The sequence below is a fragment of the Tiliqua scincoides genome, chromosome 13 (genome assembly GCF_035046505.1).
Source record: "Tiliqua scincoides isolate rTilSci1 chromosome 13, rTilSci1.hap2, whole genome shotgun sequence".
NCBI lineage: Eukaryota > Metazoa > Chordata > Lepidosauria > Squamata > Scincidae > Tiliqua > Tiliqua scincoides.
The window spans coordinates 15,112,845-15,130,748 of record NC_089833.1 but is presented as its reverse complement, the minus strand read 5'-3'; the positions used below and the strand labels follow the sequence as shown (position 1 = coordinate 15,130,748).

General features: G+C 47.7%; 1 protein-coding gene across 1 annotated transcript in view; it reads right to left on the bottom strand.

Annotated features, from left to right (window-relative positions):
• SDK1 (sidekick cell adhesion molecule 1) overlaps positions 1-17,904 on the bottom strand; it is a 478,937-nt gene that overhangs the window by 28,259 nt on the left and 432,774 nt on the right. Inside the window, exons 36-39 of the mRNA XM_066640872.1 lie at positions 10,846-10,961; positions 9,115-9,301; positions 8,088-8,225; positions 1,510-1,671 (exon numbers count right to left, since the gene is read on the bottom strand). Coding sequence (XP_066496969.1) covers positions 1,510-1,671; positions 8,088-8,225; positions 9,115-9,301; positions 10,846-10,961 — 603 coding nt within the window. The remainder of the gene's footprint in view (positions 1-1,509; positions 1,672-8,087; positions 8,226-9,114; positions 9,302-10,845; positions 10,962-17,904) is intronic.

Sequence of the window (17,904 nt, the reverse complement as noted above, 5' to 3'; positions counted from 1 at the left end):
AGTTTGCAGACGCCACCAAACTTTTCTGAGTAGTGAAGACCAGAAGTGATTGTGAGGAGCTCCAGAAGGATCTCTCCAGACTGGCAGAATAGGCAGCAAAATGGCAGATGCGTTTCAATGTAAGTAAGTGTAAAGTCATGCACATTGGGGCAAAAAATCAAAACTTCACATATAGGCTAATGGGTTCTGAGCTATCTGTGACAGATCAGGAGAGAGATCTTGGGGTAGTGGTGGACAAGTCAATGAAAGTGTCGACCCAGTGTGCGGCGGCAGTGAAGAAGGCCAATTCTATGCTGGGGATCATTAGAAAAGGTATTGAGAACAAAACAGCTAATATTATAATGCCATTGTACAAATCGATGGTAAGGCCACACCTGGAGTATTGTGTCCAGTTCTAGTCACGGCATCTCAAAAAAGACATAGTGGAAATGGAAAAGGTGCAAAAGAGGGCGACTAAGTTGATTGCTGGGCTGGGGCACCTTCCTTATGAGTAAAGGCTAAGGCGTTTGGGCCTCTTCAGCCTAGAAAAGAGGCGCCTCAGGGGGGACATGATTGAGACATGCAAAATTATGCATGGGAAGGATAAAGTGGATAGAGAGATGCTCTTTACACTCTCACATAACTCCAGAACCAGGGGACATCCACTAAAATTGAGTGTTGGGAGGGTTAGGACAGACAAAAGAAAATATTTCTTTACTCAGTATGTGGTTGGTCTTTACTCTTTACTCAGTATGTGGTTGGTCTGTGGAACTCCTTGCCACAGGATGTGGTGATAGCATCTGGCCTGGATGCCTTTAAAAGGGGATTGGACAAGTTTCTGGAGAAAAAATCCATTACGGGTTACAAGCCATGATGTGTACGTGCAACCTCCTGGTTTTAGAAATGGTTTATGTCAGATGCAAGGGAGGGCACCAGGATGCAGGTCTTCTTGTTATCTGGTGTGCTCCCTGGGGCATTTGGTGGGCCGCTGTGAGATACAGGAAGCTGGACTAGATGGGCCTCTGGCCTGATCCAGTGGGGCTGTTCTTATGTCCTTAAACTACAATTCCCAGGAAGCCTTGCAGGTCTCTTGTTATCTGGTGTGCTCCCTGGGGCATTTGGTGGGTCGCTGTGAGATACAGGAAGCTGGACTAGATGGGCCTCTGGCCTGATCCAGTGGGGCTGTTCTTATTTTTTCCAGTGCAAGGAACACAGTCAAACTGAGTATAAGGATACAGCTCTTGTCAGTTTCACTCATACTGGACTGGTTTCTGTGGGCTCCTTGGCCACCTGATTTGAGGTGTGAGTCCTATAAGCAGAGGCCTCTTTGGCGGAGACACCTGGCAAATTGCAATTACGGTACTTGTTAAGAAAGTGACTGAATGATGCTGTGCAACTCAATTCTCTCCTGATTGGAATATACATTTTGAATACCTTCTTTGTTGCTAGGTGTGGTGTTAATGCAATGAATGTGGCTTTTTTCCTCCCCCTCCCCACACTTTTTGACATGCCCTTCCCCATCTTACTCACCCTCTGCTGGTCCAGCGGTGACGTTGGCTTGCAATTCAGGTCCATAGACCATGGTCCTGGCCTGCACACGGAACAAGTAGGTGATGCCCTTGGTGAGGTCTCTGACCTTGAGCCAGCGCTGCCAGTTCCCCTTGATCTCCACTGTCACCACTTTGCTCACCCCTGAAAGAGGCCCATCCAGATGAAAAGCAAGTTGGGCATGAATACTCCCCCCCCCCCCCCAAAAAAAAGCAGTTGAGTGATGGAGCTTATCCAGGCTAGATTACCAGCGAAATGATCTAGCAGTTTGCTCAGGAAGTATTTCTTACAATTAGTGGGAATTTAAGTAGTGATAATGGCCAATTTTCAGCACAGATAAGTGTAATTAGACTTTAAGCTTGATAAGTGGGTACTGACAAGAAAAAACCTTACAGTGCAACTGGGAGATTACCAAGAGGCTGCAGACTTCCTCCCTAATTATACTGGGATGGAGGAGAGGTGAGCAGAGGGGGCTGCAAAAGGCTTTCGCTCTCTTCTTCATCCCAAGCCTTTGCCTGTGGTGCCTCCATGCCAATCATTCTGTCAAATGGCTCCGGGGAAAAATACACCACATCAAATCTCTACTGACCAATGCAGGCATTTACAGCAAAGCAACATGAGTATAAATCTTTAGCACTTCAGGTGTGATTAGTTGTTTAAATGCACTTGGCAGCAGTGAAACCACCACCAGTGGTGGGAGAGGGGGAATGGACCCCGCACAGAACACAGGAGCGACGGAGAAACAAACATTCTCAAATGATATGGTCCTGTGTGAATTTGCTTGGAAAAACACAAATGTGCATTTTCTTTATTCAAGTTCCTTGAAGTGTTCTCCATAGTAGATGCTGCTGGATGGAGGATTTCATGGAGAAAGGTGTAAAAGGAGTAGATGAAAAAAAACCTGAAATCTGCAGATAATGAAATCCACAGGGGAAGGCAGCGCGGCAAGACTTGCCGGGGGGAGGGCGCTGCTTCTGGATGCAAGCAGAAGTGACTTCCTGTTCATGCCACTGACTTCTGGTGACATCAGAACATCTCTGGATGTGGCCAGCATGAACTGGAAGCAACCTCCGGCCGTGTCCAGGAGGCCTTCTGAGGCCCTCCAGCCATGGACACCGCATCTGCAAATACTCACATCCGCAGATGTCGAGCCCATGGATAAGGAAGGCCCAAGAAGTATTTCCTGAGGTATGGGATCAGGGCGATGATGGCAGAATTCAAACTCTTGAAACAGAGAGTGCATTCCATTGCACAGGGGAGAGTACTTGACCTCCTGTTACTTCTCTGTAAAAGATTAATACTTCGTAGGTTCTGCAGGGCAGATTGCGCAGCAGAAATAACCTAAAATACGGCAGCCACTTGCAGTCCCTTCTCACGTTTCCTGATTAAAATTACACACTCTGTCTCCAGTAGTGCTTCATGCTGAACTTCTCACCAGTGCTGAATAGTGAAAGCTCTTTTACATTCTCCTGCTTTCATTTAGAAGTACAATTTGTTCAGCATGGAAGGCATGGAAATTCAAGGCCTAAAGAAAACTTCCTTTTTTTTCTTTTCCTTTTAGGGACAAAAAAAGAACCCAAACAACAATAGTGATTGATCCTCTTGTTCGTTTGAATCAGCAAGAATTAGTTATTTGAAGTCAAGAAGGCAAAAGGTGAACGTGCGATTGGGCTACTGGCAAGGCACAAGAAATATAAAATAAACATTAAATAACCGGCACGGCCAAACCTTTTAATCTTTTTCAAATTTACTTTTAGAATGATTTTACATTCATTTGCAGAGGGATTATCAATTCTTTCTCTGCTGATATTTTGGTAAATTAATCTTGCCATTTAGGCTCCCAGTCAATGGGGCTAGATTAAATTTTGGGGGGTGGGGGGATTTAAAATGCTGTCAGCGAGCAAAGAAAGTATGAGCACAGCTGAAATAAAGGCACTGAAATAAAGGCACTGATCACCAAAGCACTTACTGAGAAGAATGTGCTTCAAAGGGCGGGTGTCAGAATCGCTGGGTGAAGGATGCATGGAAAAGTGTAACAGTTTCTTCTACAGCTCCTTCTCATGAGAACTTTTGTGCCAAAGTGAAATAAGGAGTTTGGAGATTGGCAACTTCAATATGGGAGTACAGTGGTGCCTCGCAAGACGAATGCCTTGCGCAATGAAAAACTCGCAAGACGAAAGCGTTTTGTGATTTTTTTGGTGACTCGCAAGACGAATTTTTCTATGGCCGTGCTTCACAAGACGAATTTTTTTCCCTTTTTTTTTTTGGTTTGTTTTAAATCGCACTTCGCAAGACGAAAATTTCTCAAAACGAAACGACTCACGGAATGAATTAATTTCGTCTTGCGAGGCACCACTGTATATATTATATACATAGTATATAATGTCAAGGTCACAAGGGCTTTCTTCCTGCGACCATGTCCCAGTTTTCAAGGCAGAAATCTTTCCCAGCCTCTGCTAGCTAGATTCTTTTAAAGTGGAGTGGATCGATCCTTTCTGCACACTTGCATGTGGTCTGCCATTGAGTTTTGAGTCCTCCCCCTAAAAAACATCAAACACCTCTGGGCCAGCTTCCACGCGCAGGGCCAGCTTCCACGCGCAGGGCCAGCTAGGCAGGCGGAGATCAGGGGTCTCAATGCGTGGATGAGACGGTGGTGTAGGGAGGAGGGGTTTAGATTCGTTAGGCACTGGGGAACTTTTTGGGACAAGCGGGGCCTGTACAAGAGGGACGGGCTCCACTTGAACCAGAATGGAACCAGACTGCTGGCGCATAACATTAAAAAGGTGGCAGAGCAGCTTTTAAACTGATCCCTGGGGGAAGGCCGACAGGAGCCGAGGGGCATCCGGTTCGGGACTCCTCATCCCTATGGGATGAGGATGGGGAGGTTAGAGAACAACAAGACAAAGGCAGGGTAGGAGAAGAAATTGGGAAAGGTAGGGTGATGGGATGTGATAGACGGTTTGGCACAATGAGAGGATGCGGGGACAAAGGAGCTAATAAGCAGCCCATCCTGGGGCATTCCGTGTATAAATGCTTTTATGCGAATGCCCGAAGTCTACGAGCAAAGGTGGGAGAACTGGAATGTCTGGTGACAAGGGAAAATATTGACATAGTGGGCATAACGGAAACCTGGTGGAATGCGGAGAATCAGTGGGATACCGCAATCCCGGGCTATAAACTCTACAGGAGGGACAGGCAGGGGCGTGTTGGACGTGGGGTGGCCCTTTATGTTAAGGAAGGGATAGAATCCAGCAAAGTAGAGATTGAAGGTGGGTCCGACTCCACCGTAGAATCTCTGTGGGTTAAATTACCAGGCTTGTGCAGCGATGTAATACTGGGGGTGTGCTATCGTCCTCCAGACCAGAAATCTGATGGGGACCTTGAAATGAGGAAACAGATTAGGGAGGTGACAAGGAGGGACAGGGTTGTAATCATGGGGGACTTCAATTATCCTCATATTGACTGGGTCAATTTGTGTTCTGGTCACGATAAGGAAACCGGATTTCTTGACGTGCTAAATGACTGTGGCTTAGATCAGCTAGTCACGGAGCCCACCAGAGGACAGGTGACTCTGGATTTAATATTGTGCAGTACGCAGGACCTGGTTAGAGATGTAAACGTTACTGAGCCATTGGGGAACAGTGATCGTGCTGCGATCCGTTTTGACGTGCACGTTGGGGGAAGAATACCAGGCAAATCTCTAACAAAAACCCTTGACTTCCGACGGGCGGACTTCCCGCAAATGAGGAGGCTGGTTAGAAGGAGGTTGAAAGGGAGGGTAAAAAGAGTCCAATCTCTCCAGAGTGCATGGAGGCTGCTTAAAACAACAGTAATAGAGGCCCAGCAGAGGTGTATACCGCAAAGAAAGAAGGGTTCCACTAAATCCAGGAGGGTGCCCGCATGACTAACCAGCCAAATTAGAGAGGCTGTGAAAGGCAAGGAAGCTTCCTTCCGTAAATGGAAGTCTTGCCCTAATGAGGAGAATAAAAAGGAACATAAACTGTGGCAAAAGAAATGTAAGAAGGCGATATGGGAGGCCAAGAGAGACTATGAGGAACGCATGGCCAGCAACATTAAGGGGAATAAAAAAAGCTTCTTCAAATATGTTAGAAGCAGGAAACCCGCCAGAGAAGCGGTTGGCCCTCTGGATGGTGAGGGAGGGAAAGGGGAGATAAAAGGAGACTTAGAGATTGCAGAGAAATTAAATGAGTTCTTTGCATCTGTCTTCACGGCAGAAGACCTCGGGCAGATACCGCTGCCTGAACAGCCCCTCCTGACCGAGGAGTTAAGTCAGATAGAGGTTAAAAGAGAAGATGTTTCAGACCTCATTGATAAATTAAAGATCAATAAGTCACCAGGCCCTGATGGCATCCACCCAAAGGTTATTAAGGAATTGAAGAATGAAGTTGCAGATCTCTTGACTAAGGTATGCAACTTGTCCCTCAAACGGCCACGGTGCCAGAAGATTGGAGGATAGCAAATGTCACGCCTATTTTTAAAAAGGGAAAGAGGGGGGACCCGGGAAACTATAGGCCGGTCAGCCTAACATCTATACCGGGTAAGATGGTGGAATGCCTCATCAAAGATAGGATCTCAAAACACACAGACGAACAGGCCTTGCTGAGGGAGAGTCAGCATGGCTTCTGTAAGGGTAAGTCTTGCCTCACGAACCTTACAGAATTCTTTGAAAAGGTCAACAGGCATGTGGATGCGGGAGAACCCGTGGACATTATATATTTGGACTTTCAGAAGGCGTTTGACACGGTCCCTCACCAAAGGCTACTGAAAAAACTCCACAGTCAGGGAATTAGAGGACAGGTCCTCTTGTGGATTGAGAACTGGTTGGAGGCCAGGAAGCAGAGAGTGGGTGTCAATGGGCAATTTTCACAATGGAGAGAGGTGAAAAGCGGTGTGCCCCAAGGATCTGTCCTGGGACCGGTGCTTTTCAACCTCTTCATAAATGACCTGGAGACAGGGTTGAGCAGTGAAGTGGCTAAGTTTGCAGACGACACCAAACGTTTCCGAGTGGTAAAGACCAGAAGTGATTGTGAGGAGCTCCAGAAGGATCTCTCCAGACTGGCAGAATGGGCAGCAAAATGGCAGATGCGCTTCAATGTCAGTAAGTGTAAAGTCATGCACATTGGGGCAAAAAATCAAAACTTTAGATATAGGCTGATGGGTTCTGAGCTGTCTGTGACAGATCAGGAGAGAGATCTTGGGGTGCTGGTGGACAGGTCGATGAAAGTGTCGACCCAATGTGCGGCGGCAGTGAAGAAGGCCAATTCTATGCTTGGGATCATTAGGAAGGGTATTGAGAACAAAACGGCTAGTATTATAATGCTGTTGTACAAATCTATGGTAAGGCCACACCTGGAGTATTGTGTCCAGTTCTGGTCGCCGCATCTCAAAAAAGACATAGTGGAAATGGAAAAGGTGCAAAAGAGAGCGACTAAGATGATTACGGGGCTGGGGCACCTTCCTTATGAGGAAAGGCTACGGCGTTTGGGCCTCTTCAGCCTAGAAAAGAGACGCCTGAGGGGGGACATGATTGAGACATACAAAATTATGCAGGGGATGGACAGAGTGGATAGGGAGATGCTCTTTACACTCTCACATAATACCAGAACCAGGGGACATCCACTAAAATTGAGTGTTGGGCGGGTTAGGACAGACAAAAGAAAATATTTCTTTACTCAGTGTGTGGTCGGTCTGTGGAACTCCTTGCCACAGGATGTGGTGCTGACGTCTAGCCTAGATGCCTTTAAAAGGGGATTGGACAAGTTTCTGGAGGAAAAATCCATTATGGGGTACAAGCCATGATGTGTATGCGCAACCTCCTGATTTTAGAAATGGGTTAAGTCAGAATGCCAGATGTAGTGGAGGGCACCAGGATGAGGTCTCTTGTTGTCTGGTGTGCTCCCTGGGGCATTTGGTGGGCCGCTGTGAGATACAGGAAGCTGGACTAGATGGGCCTGTGGCCTGATCCAGTGGGGCTGTTCTTATGTTCTTATGTTCTTCTCTGCTTTTGGAAGTTATGCTCTTGGCTATCATGGTCAGGCCTTCTCCTGGGGCAACACTGTCCATATGGATTCCCTTTCCTTAGGCACACTCTCTTGTCACCTTCAGGAAGCTGACAAAGACCTTTCATCTCGAAAGGACTTGGGGGAATGAGCTGCTGGGGCTGAAGAGATTCACTCTCATGCTGCTGCTCCTGTTTCTGGTATTTCAGTATTTATATGCTTTTGTTTTAAAGTGATTGTTTCAAACTGTTTTCAATGTGTTTGATGAAACATCTGGAAGCTCCCTTGAGGTCATCCCCAAGCCAAAAGGAGGGATGTAATTAAAAACAAAAAACAAACTCACATTGTTCTCATTCCAAAGAGGAATCTCTGCACTAATATCAGCTCCCACCAAGTGACAAGAGGTAGAGTGGTATCAAAGAGACAAATGGTGACATGTATGTTCATGGGCCTCAGTCTGTATGGAGGAGTGGAACCGCCCTGAAGTTGCTAGAGTCAGAGGCAATTTTTTCATCCAAAATCCATCCTAGGCATTCTTACCTTGAACTGGGGCCAAAGGCTCATAGATCACCCGATAGCCCTGCAGTATACCATTGGCTGCGGCTGGCTCCCCCCAGGACACATTCAGTGTAGAGCAGGTGATTTCTGAGAAGGCCAGGAAACTGGGGGCACTGGGGGCTGCAAGAAGCACAGATACAAGTGCACTGAACAGCAGCAGGAATGCTTAGAGAACCGACTATCATAGATCTCCTCTTATTCAACAATATTGTTCCCAGTGTGGTTGTGTGGCCCACAGCAGAAATGGTCTCTCTTTTCCTTTCTGTGCTTCAGAGCCCTTTGCAGCACTAGTGCTGGTTTGCAGATACCTTTGCAAAAGGATCAGTCTCTTGGAAATGAACAACCTTGCTTAGTAAACTGCTTTGTAATAATTCAGAGCTTGTGATCTAAAAACCCAAACCCTTGCTGATGGCTGTACTTGGGAGTCCTCCCCAGGAGTCCCATGGAGATATTGCTCTAATCCAGTACACAGTGGGGGGGGGGGACGACGGACTGGGACCAGGATTGCTTTGGCTCCTGCTCTGCTTCTGTTGGCTGGATGTTTGAATAGGGACCTGCATATTGAGAACCAGGGTTATGTGCAAACACTGTTATCCGTTCTATGAGGGCAGGCCCCTGCTACAACATGGAGTCCATGTTGTCATGCAGGCTGACTAGTGGAACCACAATCCCTGATGGTGTGGAGGCTCAACAGTTGGACTGCCTCTGCTCAGAGCCAGAGCAGCTTCAGATGTCACATTTCCCCTGGGTATAGGAGAGCAGGCAGAAAGAGGCCAAGAATACACATCTTTGTCATGTCATTGCTTCAGATTTGAGCTGGAAATCTGCATCATTCTGGAAAAGGTCTTGGTTCTTTGTGACAGGCAGGTCTCGTGCCTGATCCTTCTGATAGTCTAAAGATGTGTGCCTTGGACACTTTTCCCCCCTTTAAAACGTGAGCAGAGAAATCAGACAAGCAAAAGAGAGTTCATGCTTAGCCGTGCTTTAAACAGGGAGCACAAGTTCTTACCAGCCTGGTGGGTTCTGCCCTGCCCAGGGCTGCTCTTGGGACCATCCCCTGCTGCGTTGAAAGCAGAGATACAGACCAGGTACTTGGTGTAACTGGTTAGATTCTTCAACCGGATGTTAGTTTCTGGGAGGAATAGAACTTTCATTTTCTCTGTGTCATTCTGGCTGTCCACCTCCCAATAGTAAACCTGGTTGGAAGACAGAGAGGGTGATTCACTTGTGACTTTAACCCACAAAATTTACACTACTACGTTTACCTGCCCCAGCAGTACCATTTGTCTTTCCCATAACCCAACCCTGCTACATTTTATACATCAATAATTCTTGGCCTCTGTCTCCTTTTTTCATCCACCCAGCGCAGATCAGGCCCTCAGCAGGGAGCAAAAAAAACCCTGCATTGTGGAGAGAGAAAGCTAAAGTTGTCTCTCTCAAAACACGAGAACTCGGGGTCATCCAGTTCAACTGATTGGCAGCAAATTCAGGGCAGAAAACAGAAAGTCCTTTTTCAGCATGCCACATCATTAATGCATGGAGGTTGCTGCCATAGGATGGGATGATGGCCACTAGCTGAGAAGGTTTTGAAAGAGTATAGACACATTCATGAAGGAGGAGAGGCTTTCCAGTGCCTATCTGCCATAGGGTGGGAAGTGCCTGAACTGCTGATCCATGGTTGCGGGGGGCGGGGGGGGGGCGAATGCCCTCTTGCTCTGCTTGCATCTGGTCAGCCACTGTGGGAAGCGAGATGCCGCTGTAGTCTGATCTGGCCTGTTCAATGCTCAGTGCTTTCCTGGCACTGCCTTCACCTGAGCAGCAGCAGTACCAGGACAAAGATGTCCTCCTCACCCTAATTACTCCCTAGCAGGCAGTGGCGCTGCCTCCAATGAATGTAATGGCTAATCAATCCTCTCCTTGCGCAAGCCAAGAACTTGACCTCGGTGCCTAGCCAAGAGTTTGCCTTGATGTTACAAGCCAAGCTATTAGGACAGCCTGTGCACAAACAAAGAGGAGAAATATACACATTGTTATAGCAGGTAGCCGACTTCTGCCAAGCGGTCCTGCCAGGTTATTTTCACTGGCTCAGCTTTTCTCCATTTGCGGCTCTGGCACAGGGCGAGAAGGCAACACACACAGCCAGGCACCAGGGCTTGTGATAGCTGGGCCTTGGTGCCATCTCCAAATTGGGGTTATAGAACTGCAATTAGCCCTCAGTTGCGGCTCATCTTGCTTCTGCTCCTGGATATCCACTGTGCTTCTTTACCAGCTGTGCCTTTACCTGGACAAAACAGGGCTGAGCAGTGGTCACTCATGCTCCGTTGCAGTTCCAATAAGGTACCTGCCATGTGCCCAGTCCAGGGCCACCCTGGAAAAGTGCTTAGAAATGATAACCAGTCAAGATTGCAGCAGCTGGGCTACAACCTGGAGCCTGCTGCTCTGAGCATAGGACTGAAGGAGATTCAAGACAGACAAACAGCAGGAGCTCTTTGTACAGCAGGTCCTGTGGTGGTGTTATCATGTAGGCCAGAACCGGATGTTTCGACAGACCCATGGAACCTGACCGGTGGTTAAGTGAGGGTGGCGGTTAGTGCAATAGATGCATCTCCACGTATGAAGCGGCCCCTTAGCAGAGAGGTGCAGGTGGCCCTGATTTCTCTTCCTAAGTCTGTTTGAAGCAGGCAAGGCTAACACGCTGAAAGAATTCACAACCGTGCAGTCAAGACGCAAACAGACTTGCCTTATAGCCTTGTATGTTCCCATTCTGGCTGTCAACAGGAGGCGGTTCCCAAGTGACTTCCAGCTGACTTGCAGAGACTGCATTGACTTGGATGTTCTGGGGCGACATTCCTGGCGCTGGGGAAAAAGGGGGGGAAGGAGAAGACTTAGAAGTGCAGGCAGAGCGGGCATCAGAGGCAGGTGGGAGGAGGGCCAGAGCCAGGCAGACAAAATGGTCGGAGTTCGCAGGCTGCTTTCCCCAGAGGCAGTGGCTGCTGCTGCTACTGCCTTTCGCACAACTCTTTGAAGCTCCTCTCCTCTCCTTCCTTCTCCCCACTACTCTTTTCCTCCTTTGTCTGGCTTGAGATCACGGGGAGCAAGGACCTCTTTATCCCGTCTATAAGAGAAAAAAACAAGCCCTTCCACCTCCACTGGGCACAGCATTGGGCTTCTGCTGCTCCTAATTGGCAGCAGGAAAACAGAAGACAAATTCTCCCTCAAAAGGGACTGTAGACGGATTTTGCAACCAGGAGTCGATTCCTTCAGCATTAATCACTGCAAGGGCAGGTAGAGAAAGATCCCAGCACAGGTGCCCCACAACTGTGGAAAGAAGTCCTTTCCCTAGAAGCCTACTGAAGCCCAGGCACCAAACACGTCCTCTTTCCTCCACACTCCTCTCTTTGGGCAGCATTCACTGACCAGGCTTCAACTGGCATGGGGAATTTTAATTTAACTGGGTACTTTGTTTTTATTACACGTGTTTTTGTCATTTGAGCCCTTGGGAAAAGGTGCGACAGAAATGGAAATGAATCAGACACTATTTTCTGCAATGTCCAGTTGTCAAGCACCAGACAGTATCTTTCCTGCACAGCTCCTCGGTTGGCTCAGAGGATGTCCTCTCCCCAAATCTCCTGAGACAGTTAAAAACACATTTGCCCATTAGAAACTCATTCCAACCAATAGCCCAGCTATTCTGGGCTATTTGTGTGATGCCTCTAAGAGCACCAAGGCACAGAACCTGCAACATGCCTTTGGAAAGAAGAGGTGCAGCAGCACTTGGGAAAGAGGAACACAGCCTTCAGCCCACCAGAGGTTCTTCCAGTTTCAGCTGGAGCTGGCTGAGAAAGGAGTCAATATTCCCGCGACACTTTGGCCAAAACACACAGCCTTGGAAAAGGCACCCAGTCGACATTCTGACACCAGCCACTACCGTCTTCCTGTGTTAAGCGGGGGGGGGGGGGAGTAGCTAATGGGCACTTTTTACAAGTGCAGCCATAGCAGAACACAACACTAGCAAACCGTCTCCTTTTCTTGCCCGAAGATGGTACTGCAACAACCTCAGCCCACGATCCTCATTGTCCATTAGGAGACCGCAAACGGGAGCCACAAAACATTTGCCATCCCAGGAAGAGAGCCCTGATTATCTGCTTCTCCCGAGAGCCGTCTACACAGACAACGACCTTCGTAAAAACCACATTATTATTACTGTTATTATTATTTTTGCTCTCTTCCTCTCTGGGGTTATAAAATAAAATAGTAATTAACGCCCACTCAGCCTGACACCAACTATTTATTTTGTTCTAACTGTGCTGTTTCCATATTATCGCTGCCCACCCTGCCGTTAATGGAAATGTTAATAACTGGCGCCAGGTTGTTGTGACAGATGCTCGGGCTCATTATCAGAAATTCTTATTTACCGCTCCATTAAACGACAGAATCGCACACCCAAAAGAAGAAGAAAAGGGGGGGGGGGGAGACGAAACAATTCAATCAAAACTAACTGGAAGAATTTTAAGAGCTGCACTAATAATCCAAAGCATAAATAAAGTTTTGTCTTTTCTTTGCACGCTTGCCATTGGCAGCCGGGTTAACAAATTACTGCTGTACAATTAAAAAGTGAAATGCAAAATCAAGTACAGCCATTAAGCTGCCATTTGATTCAAATGACATAATCACAATCAGGGTAGCAGTAATCATCATCCTCTCAGGTTCTTTTCTGCAGGACGCAGGCAACGCACGGGAGATGAAGACGACGAGTGCTACACTCTGACCAAACATGGAAACTAAAAGCTCTTGGGGCTCTTTGAGATATTAAAACATTTGGACTGGCATGAAAAACCCAGGGGAAGACTTTGTTGGCGTTGACTGCACAGCCATGTGCTTCGCTTCCTGGATACAGACGTTAGCCATGGCTTGCTGTGTTTGTATCTAGCTGGAGCACAACCCAGAACACTGCCCAGTGCCTCCTGGTGTCTGCCGCCTCGGCACAATCACAACAAAAGAAAGCGTGGCTGCGTGCCGTGCTCCTCACCGTTTCAAGGGCAGAAGTGCAGGACCCTGCGAACGAAAGGAGCTCCTTCATTCTGCACAGTCCCTGCCAATCAAGCCAGAAGTCCTGCACTTCTGCAGCTGAAGAAACCACGGCAGGAGCAAGATAAGGGGGCAAGTGATCCATTTTCCGCTTGCTTTTAGCAGGTAGAAAATGGACCGGTGCAGGCTGGACCCATGGCAGGCTGGAGGAAGGCAGCAGTGGCCGCAGACTCAGGGCACAGGGCTCACCCAACGGCTGGGTCATCCATTTGCATCTCTGAAACAGACACCTTGACAGCACCATCCTATGCATGTTTACTCAGAAGTAAGCCCCACTGTATTAATTGAGCTGAATAAACATGCATAGGATGGTGCTGTTAAGTCCCAGCATCGTGCCATTCCCTGAGCAACCAGGTGTCTGTTTCAGAGATACTCCCAGGAAAGCACGCAGAGGATTCCCACCTTAGAAAGTGATACTGCTACTCCTTTCCTCGCTCTTCAGCCAGAATGACTCAGCAGAAGGATCAGGTGCTGCTTTTCTTCCTTTCTTGTTTTTAATCTTATATATCAAAAGATGACCCTGGGGTCAGGCCAAGGCCAGGATATATCTCAGAGTGCGGAAACTATGGTCTTGTTGAGGGAAGCACAGACATGCGTGATCACCAGAAAAGAGGCATGTTCTTAATATGTATTTGTTTATGAAATGTAGAGTTCATTTGCTTTTGCTGTTACCCAACCCCACAAGTATAACTTGCCCCCCCTCAATCAATTGCAGTGTTTTTCAAGGCAGACAGCTGTCCTGAGGACGCTACAGCAGCCAAGCTGTTGATCCTGCCCGCCCCAATCTCCAGAGGCTTATCTGTGGAGCTTCTCCACAACCCCTTGCTGTGTGCACATTTCAGCCTGAGCTACAGATGGTATTTAGCTTCAGAAATGTGCCCTGCTAGGCAGAGAGATTTTTGTTCTCCAAATTCTCTTTGCTGGGCAGCAGACAAATATGCTTCAGTACCTCTCATCAGTGACTAATACAGAGAGGCTGCTGGCATTTTCACCTGTGCTGGGCAGCCTCACTCAGAGCTGATCTAGACAACACAATGATTAAAGCACCACAGGCCTGTTGACATGAAGCACACCCACAGATGGAGCTGCGCTGGCAACGGTCCCGTTGGGAGAAATCTGGGGGAAAATTACAGCATAGGTAAAGGCTGGGACTGGGAACATTATTTTCTACCTCCTGATTTTCTTTCAAATTTAGCTGGTTTTTCTGCCATCCAATTTTCCTCACACTCTGGCTTGCAAACTCGGATAGCTTGCTCTAACTCCATGCAGACCTCTTGAGGAAAGATGGGATGCTGGAAAGGGGGGGGGGAGAGCTGTGGGGTTGGAAAAGGCTCCAAGTCTGCAGTCCTCTTTGAGTTCCAAGCAGGAATGTTTGAATTCCAAGCTATGCAAAATAGCAGCACGAGAGCAATGGATTATGGGTTGTGTTTGAAGTCTAAATTGATGGTGTCACTTGCAGCCATGACATCACTTCCAGGTTAAGGACATCACTTCTGGTGGGTCCCAACAGACTGTCATTCTAGAAAGTTTCTCCCGATCGCCCAATTAAAGAGGTGATCAGAGTTTGTTTTGCCTGGCCTGGACACGAGAGTCTAGTCCCTCCCCAAGGGGGAGGTGAAGGGGGCTGGGTCTGGCAGCCACTTTCTAGACACTAAAACATTTGAGAACCACTGGCTTAGTGGCAGAGCACCTGTTTGTCAGGAAGTTCCCAGGTCTGATCTCTGGCAGCATCTACTGGTAAAGGCTGGAAAAGGTTTCTGCCTGAAGCCCTGGGGAGCTCCCTATAGCCAGCAAGGGCAATCCTGGGCAAGATAGTCTGACTCTCTGTGAGTTCACCTCCCATGTTCTTAAACCAAGTTGGCTGTAACTGCATTGAATGTACCAGAGGTATTATATTTCAGAACACCAAAGCTCAGTTGAATCTGAGGCTGTTTTTTCACTCTAGAATCACCAGTCTCTGAACTGTTGATCCTTGAGGGCGGGGGAGCAACATCAGCTTGTGAGGCCCTGATCCTTCCCATCATGGTCTGCTGCACACCTGTCCTTGCCAAAAGACATCCAACCCTCCCTGGCATGGTTCAGTCTGCTCTTCAGGAAGGCCTGTGCAGACTCAGACTTGCCCTCTGAAGGATATCCTCCCAGAGGACTCAGGGACTGAATTTCAATAACCACAGTTACAATCAGGAGCTACATTTGAAAACCCTTTGATTTCATATCATCTGATTTTTGTGTGGGCAGACACTGATTACCTGGGGTAAAACATTGGGTGGCTGAAACAGGCAAAAAATCAGTGTTGCAGCAGCTCTGCTAGGAATGTGGAACATACATTTTTATGTATTTGCATACGATTTCATAGAAGGAGCAACAGATGTCAACATGAAAGCACAAAAATTAAAAGCTTTCTTACGAAGCTGTTTGGAGCCCGATTGCATTGGCTGAAAACATGGGGTAAGGGTGTCGGAGCAACTTCAGAAGTACAAGCGTATCTTTGCCGGGAGCGGAATTAACGGTTCTCAACAATCAACGACATAAGAGAAGGCAGGATGCCAGCCTGTGTGTTCTCCGTGATCTCTCACCATCAGTCACACACAAACGAGGGGCGAATGGCTTTAGGTGCTGGTGACATTATCAAGTGTAACAGGTGCAAAGAATAACCCTGGGGGAGCTGAACCTGTTCTTGGCAGGGAAGAGAGGGCATTGGCACCGACAGACAATATTCTGACTTGTTCTTGCTCTGCTCAGGGATCTGGTGCTGCTTTTTGTACACAGTTGCTATTTTAAGGATGATTTGCTTTCGCCTCCAGCCTGCTCCCACCAAAGAATCACTCAGGAAAAGAGTAATCGCAAAAAGAAAAAAAAAGGAGCAGACTGTACTATTAATTAGTACACAAAAATGGCAGAAGGATTCTGCCCCCCTCCCCTGGTCTGGATAGCAAAAATCACACAAAAAACCCCAAGCCTGGCTGTGATTCAAGCGTCACACAAGCATCCATGCCATACACAACTATGCACAACGTGGGGCTGCAACATCCTTGCCATACTGGGGTGGGGGCACAGACCCTGCTCTCTCCCCTTTCGTTAAGGACACTGAAGCACTGAACAGGCTGAGCACCGCTTATTTACTGCGCTCTGCCCTGCTTTTCCTTATGCCCAGTAAACCTCCACCACGGTAGAGTCTGGGTTCCTTTCCCATTTCAATCACACGCATAACATCATTCTTTCCTGTCGTCCCAAGTTATATGAGATCCTCCCAGGACTTCTGAGAACCGCACGATTTTCTTTGTTGATCATGTGGTGGGGGCGGGTCTCAGTGCCGCCCTGTCAGGTGAGGGTGGGCTCCTTTCCAAGTCGTTAATGTTGGTGTCCCAAAGCACCATTCCAGAGTGGAACAGGTAACTGGGAACGCTGATGTTTTTCTGTTGATTATGAGAAATAAGCATGAAGAGTGTATATTTTGGGCGGGGGGGGGGGGAGGATCCTAAACAACTGCTAATCCATAAAGTCTTCATTTTAGAGAACGGACCCCCCCCCCCCCACTGGCACCATTTCCACAAAATAACAGGACAGTCTTTTTCTTTACTGCTTGCCATCTAGACCAGGGGTGTCCAAAGTTTTTGGCAGGAGGGCCACATCGTCTCTCTGACACAGTGTCGGGGGCAGGGAAAAAAAAGAATTATTTACATTTTGAGTTTGAATAAATTTGCATACGTTTACATAAATGAATATATTAAACATGAACTTATATGAATGAATGAAGGTCTTGCAATAGCTCAAGGCCTATAAAAGGCCTTGCACAAAGCAAGGCTGGCCTTTCCTTTGCTGCTGCTACTGCATCACAGATGTGAAACAGCAAGCAGTGGAGGGAGCCCTCATCCCACAGCTCACCGAGAGGTCAAACAGATGCCCTCACACTGAGAGCAATTGCATCGGGCCAGTGTGGGCTCCAACAAATCACCGGAGGGCCAGAGGCTCATTGGAGACTAGGAGTTCCCTGAGGGCCGCATCGAGAGGCCTTGAGGGCCGCAAGTGGCCCCAGGGCCGGGGTTTGGGCACCCCTGATCTAGACTGACAGCTGAGAGTTAGTCAATGAGTGAGTGATTCAGGGAAAGTGAACTGAATTGATGGCTGATTCTGAACATGCAGCACTTGATTCTACAATTGTCTCGGCACCAGGCTCTCTCTATTGTGCAAGAACATCTCTTCTTTAAACATTTTTTAAATGTCTAGTTTGTTCCAGTTTCTCAAAGAGCTGAAGTTCTCAAGCTTGCTTTTTACCTGAGTACAGGAAGGGCTACTTGAAAGGTTTCTTTTTGAACAGGGAGCAGACCATGAAGTAAAACACAGCTATTTTCATTTCAGGACAGCAATATGTTTTAAACTATATTGTGCACACTCTGGATGAATTTGTGGTGACAAGATGGGGTGATGTCCTCACATTTAGAAGCTTATAGAGATGCATCCCCGTACAAAAGTATTAGGCTGGGGCAGACAACAAGCAAAGGGTATCACACCTTGCTTGCTGGCTCCCCTGGGGAATTAGTTCGCAATTTTTGTTGCTGTATGGACTATGGGATCACAGTTCATTGAGATTACATTTATCAATGTCTGTTTGCCAGTTGCTGGAGTTTCTCTTTGTGGGCTTCCCACTGGGGCATCTCCCTGTTCACAGGGAGAAAGAGGTTGCTGGACTAGACAGGTCTTTGGCCTGATC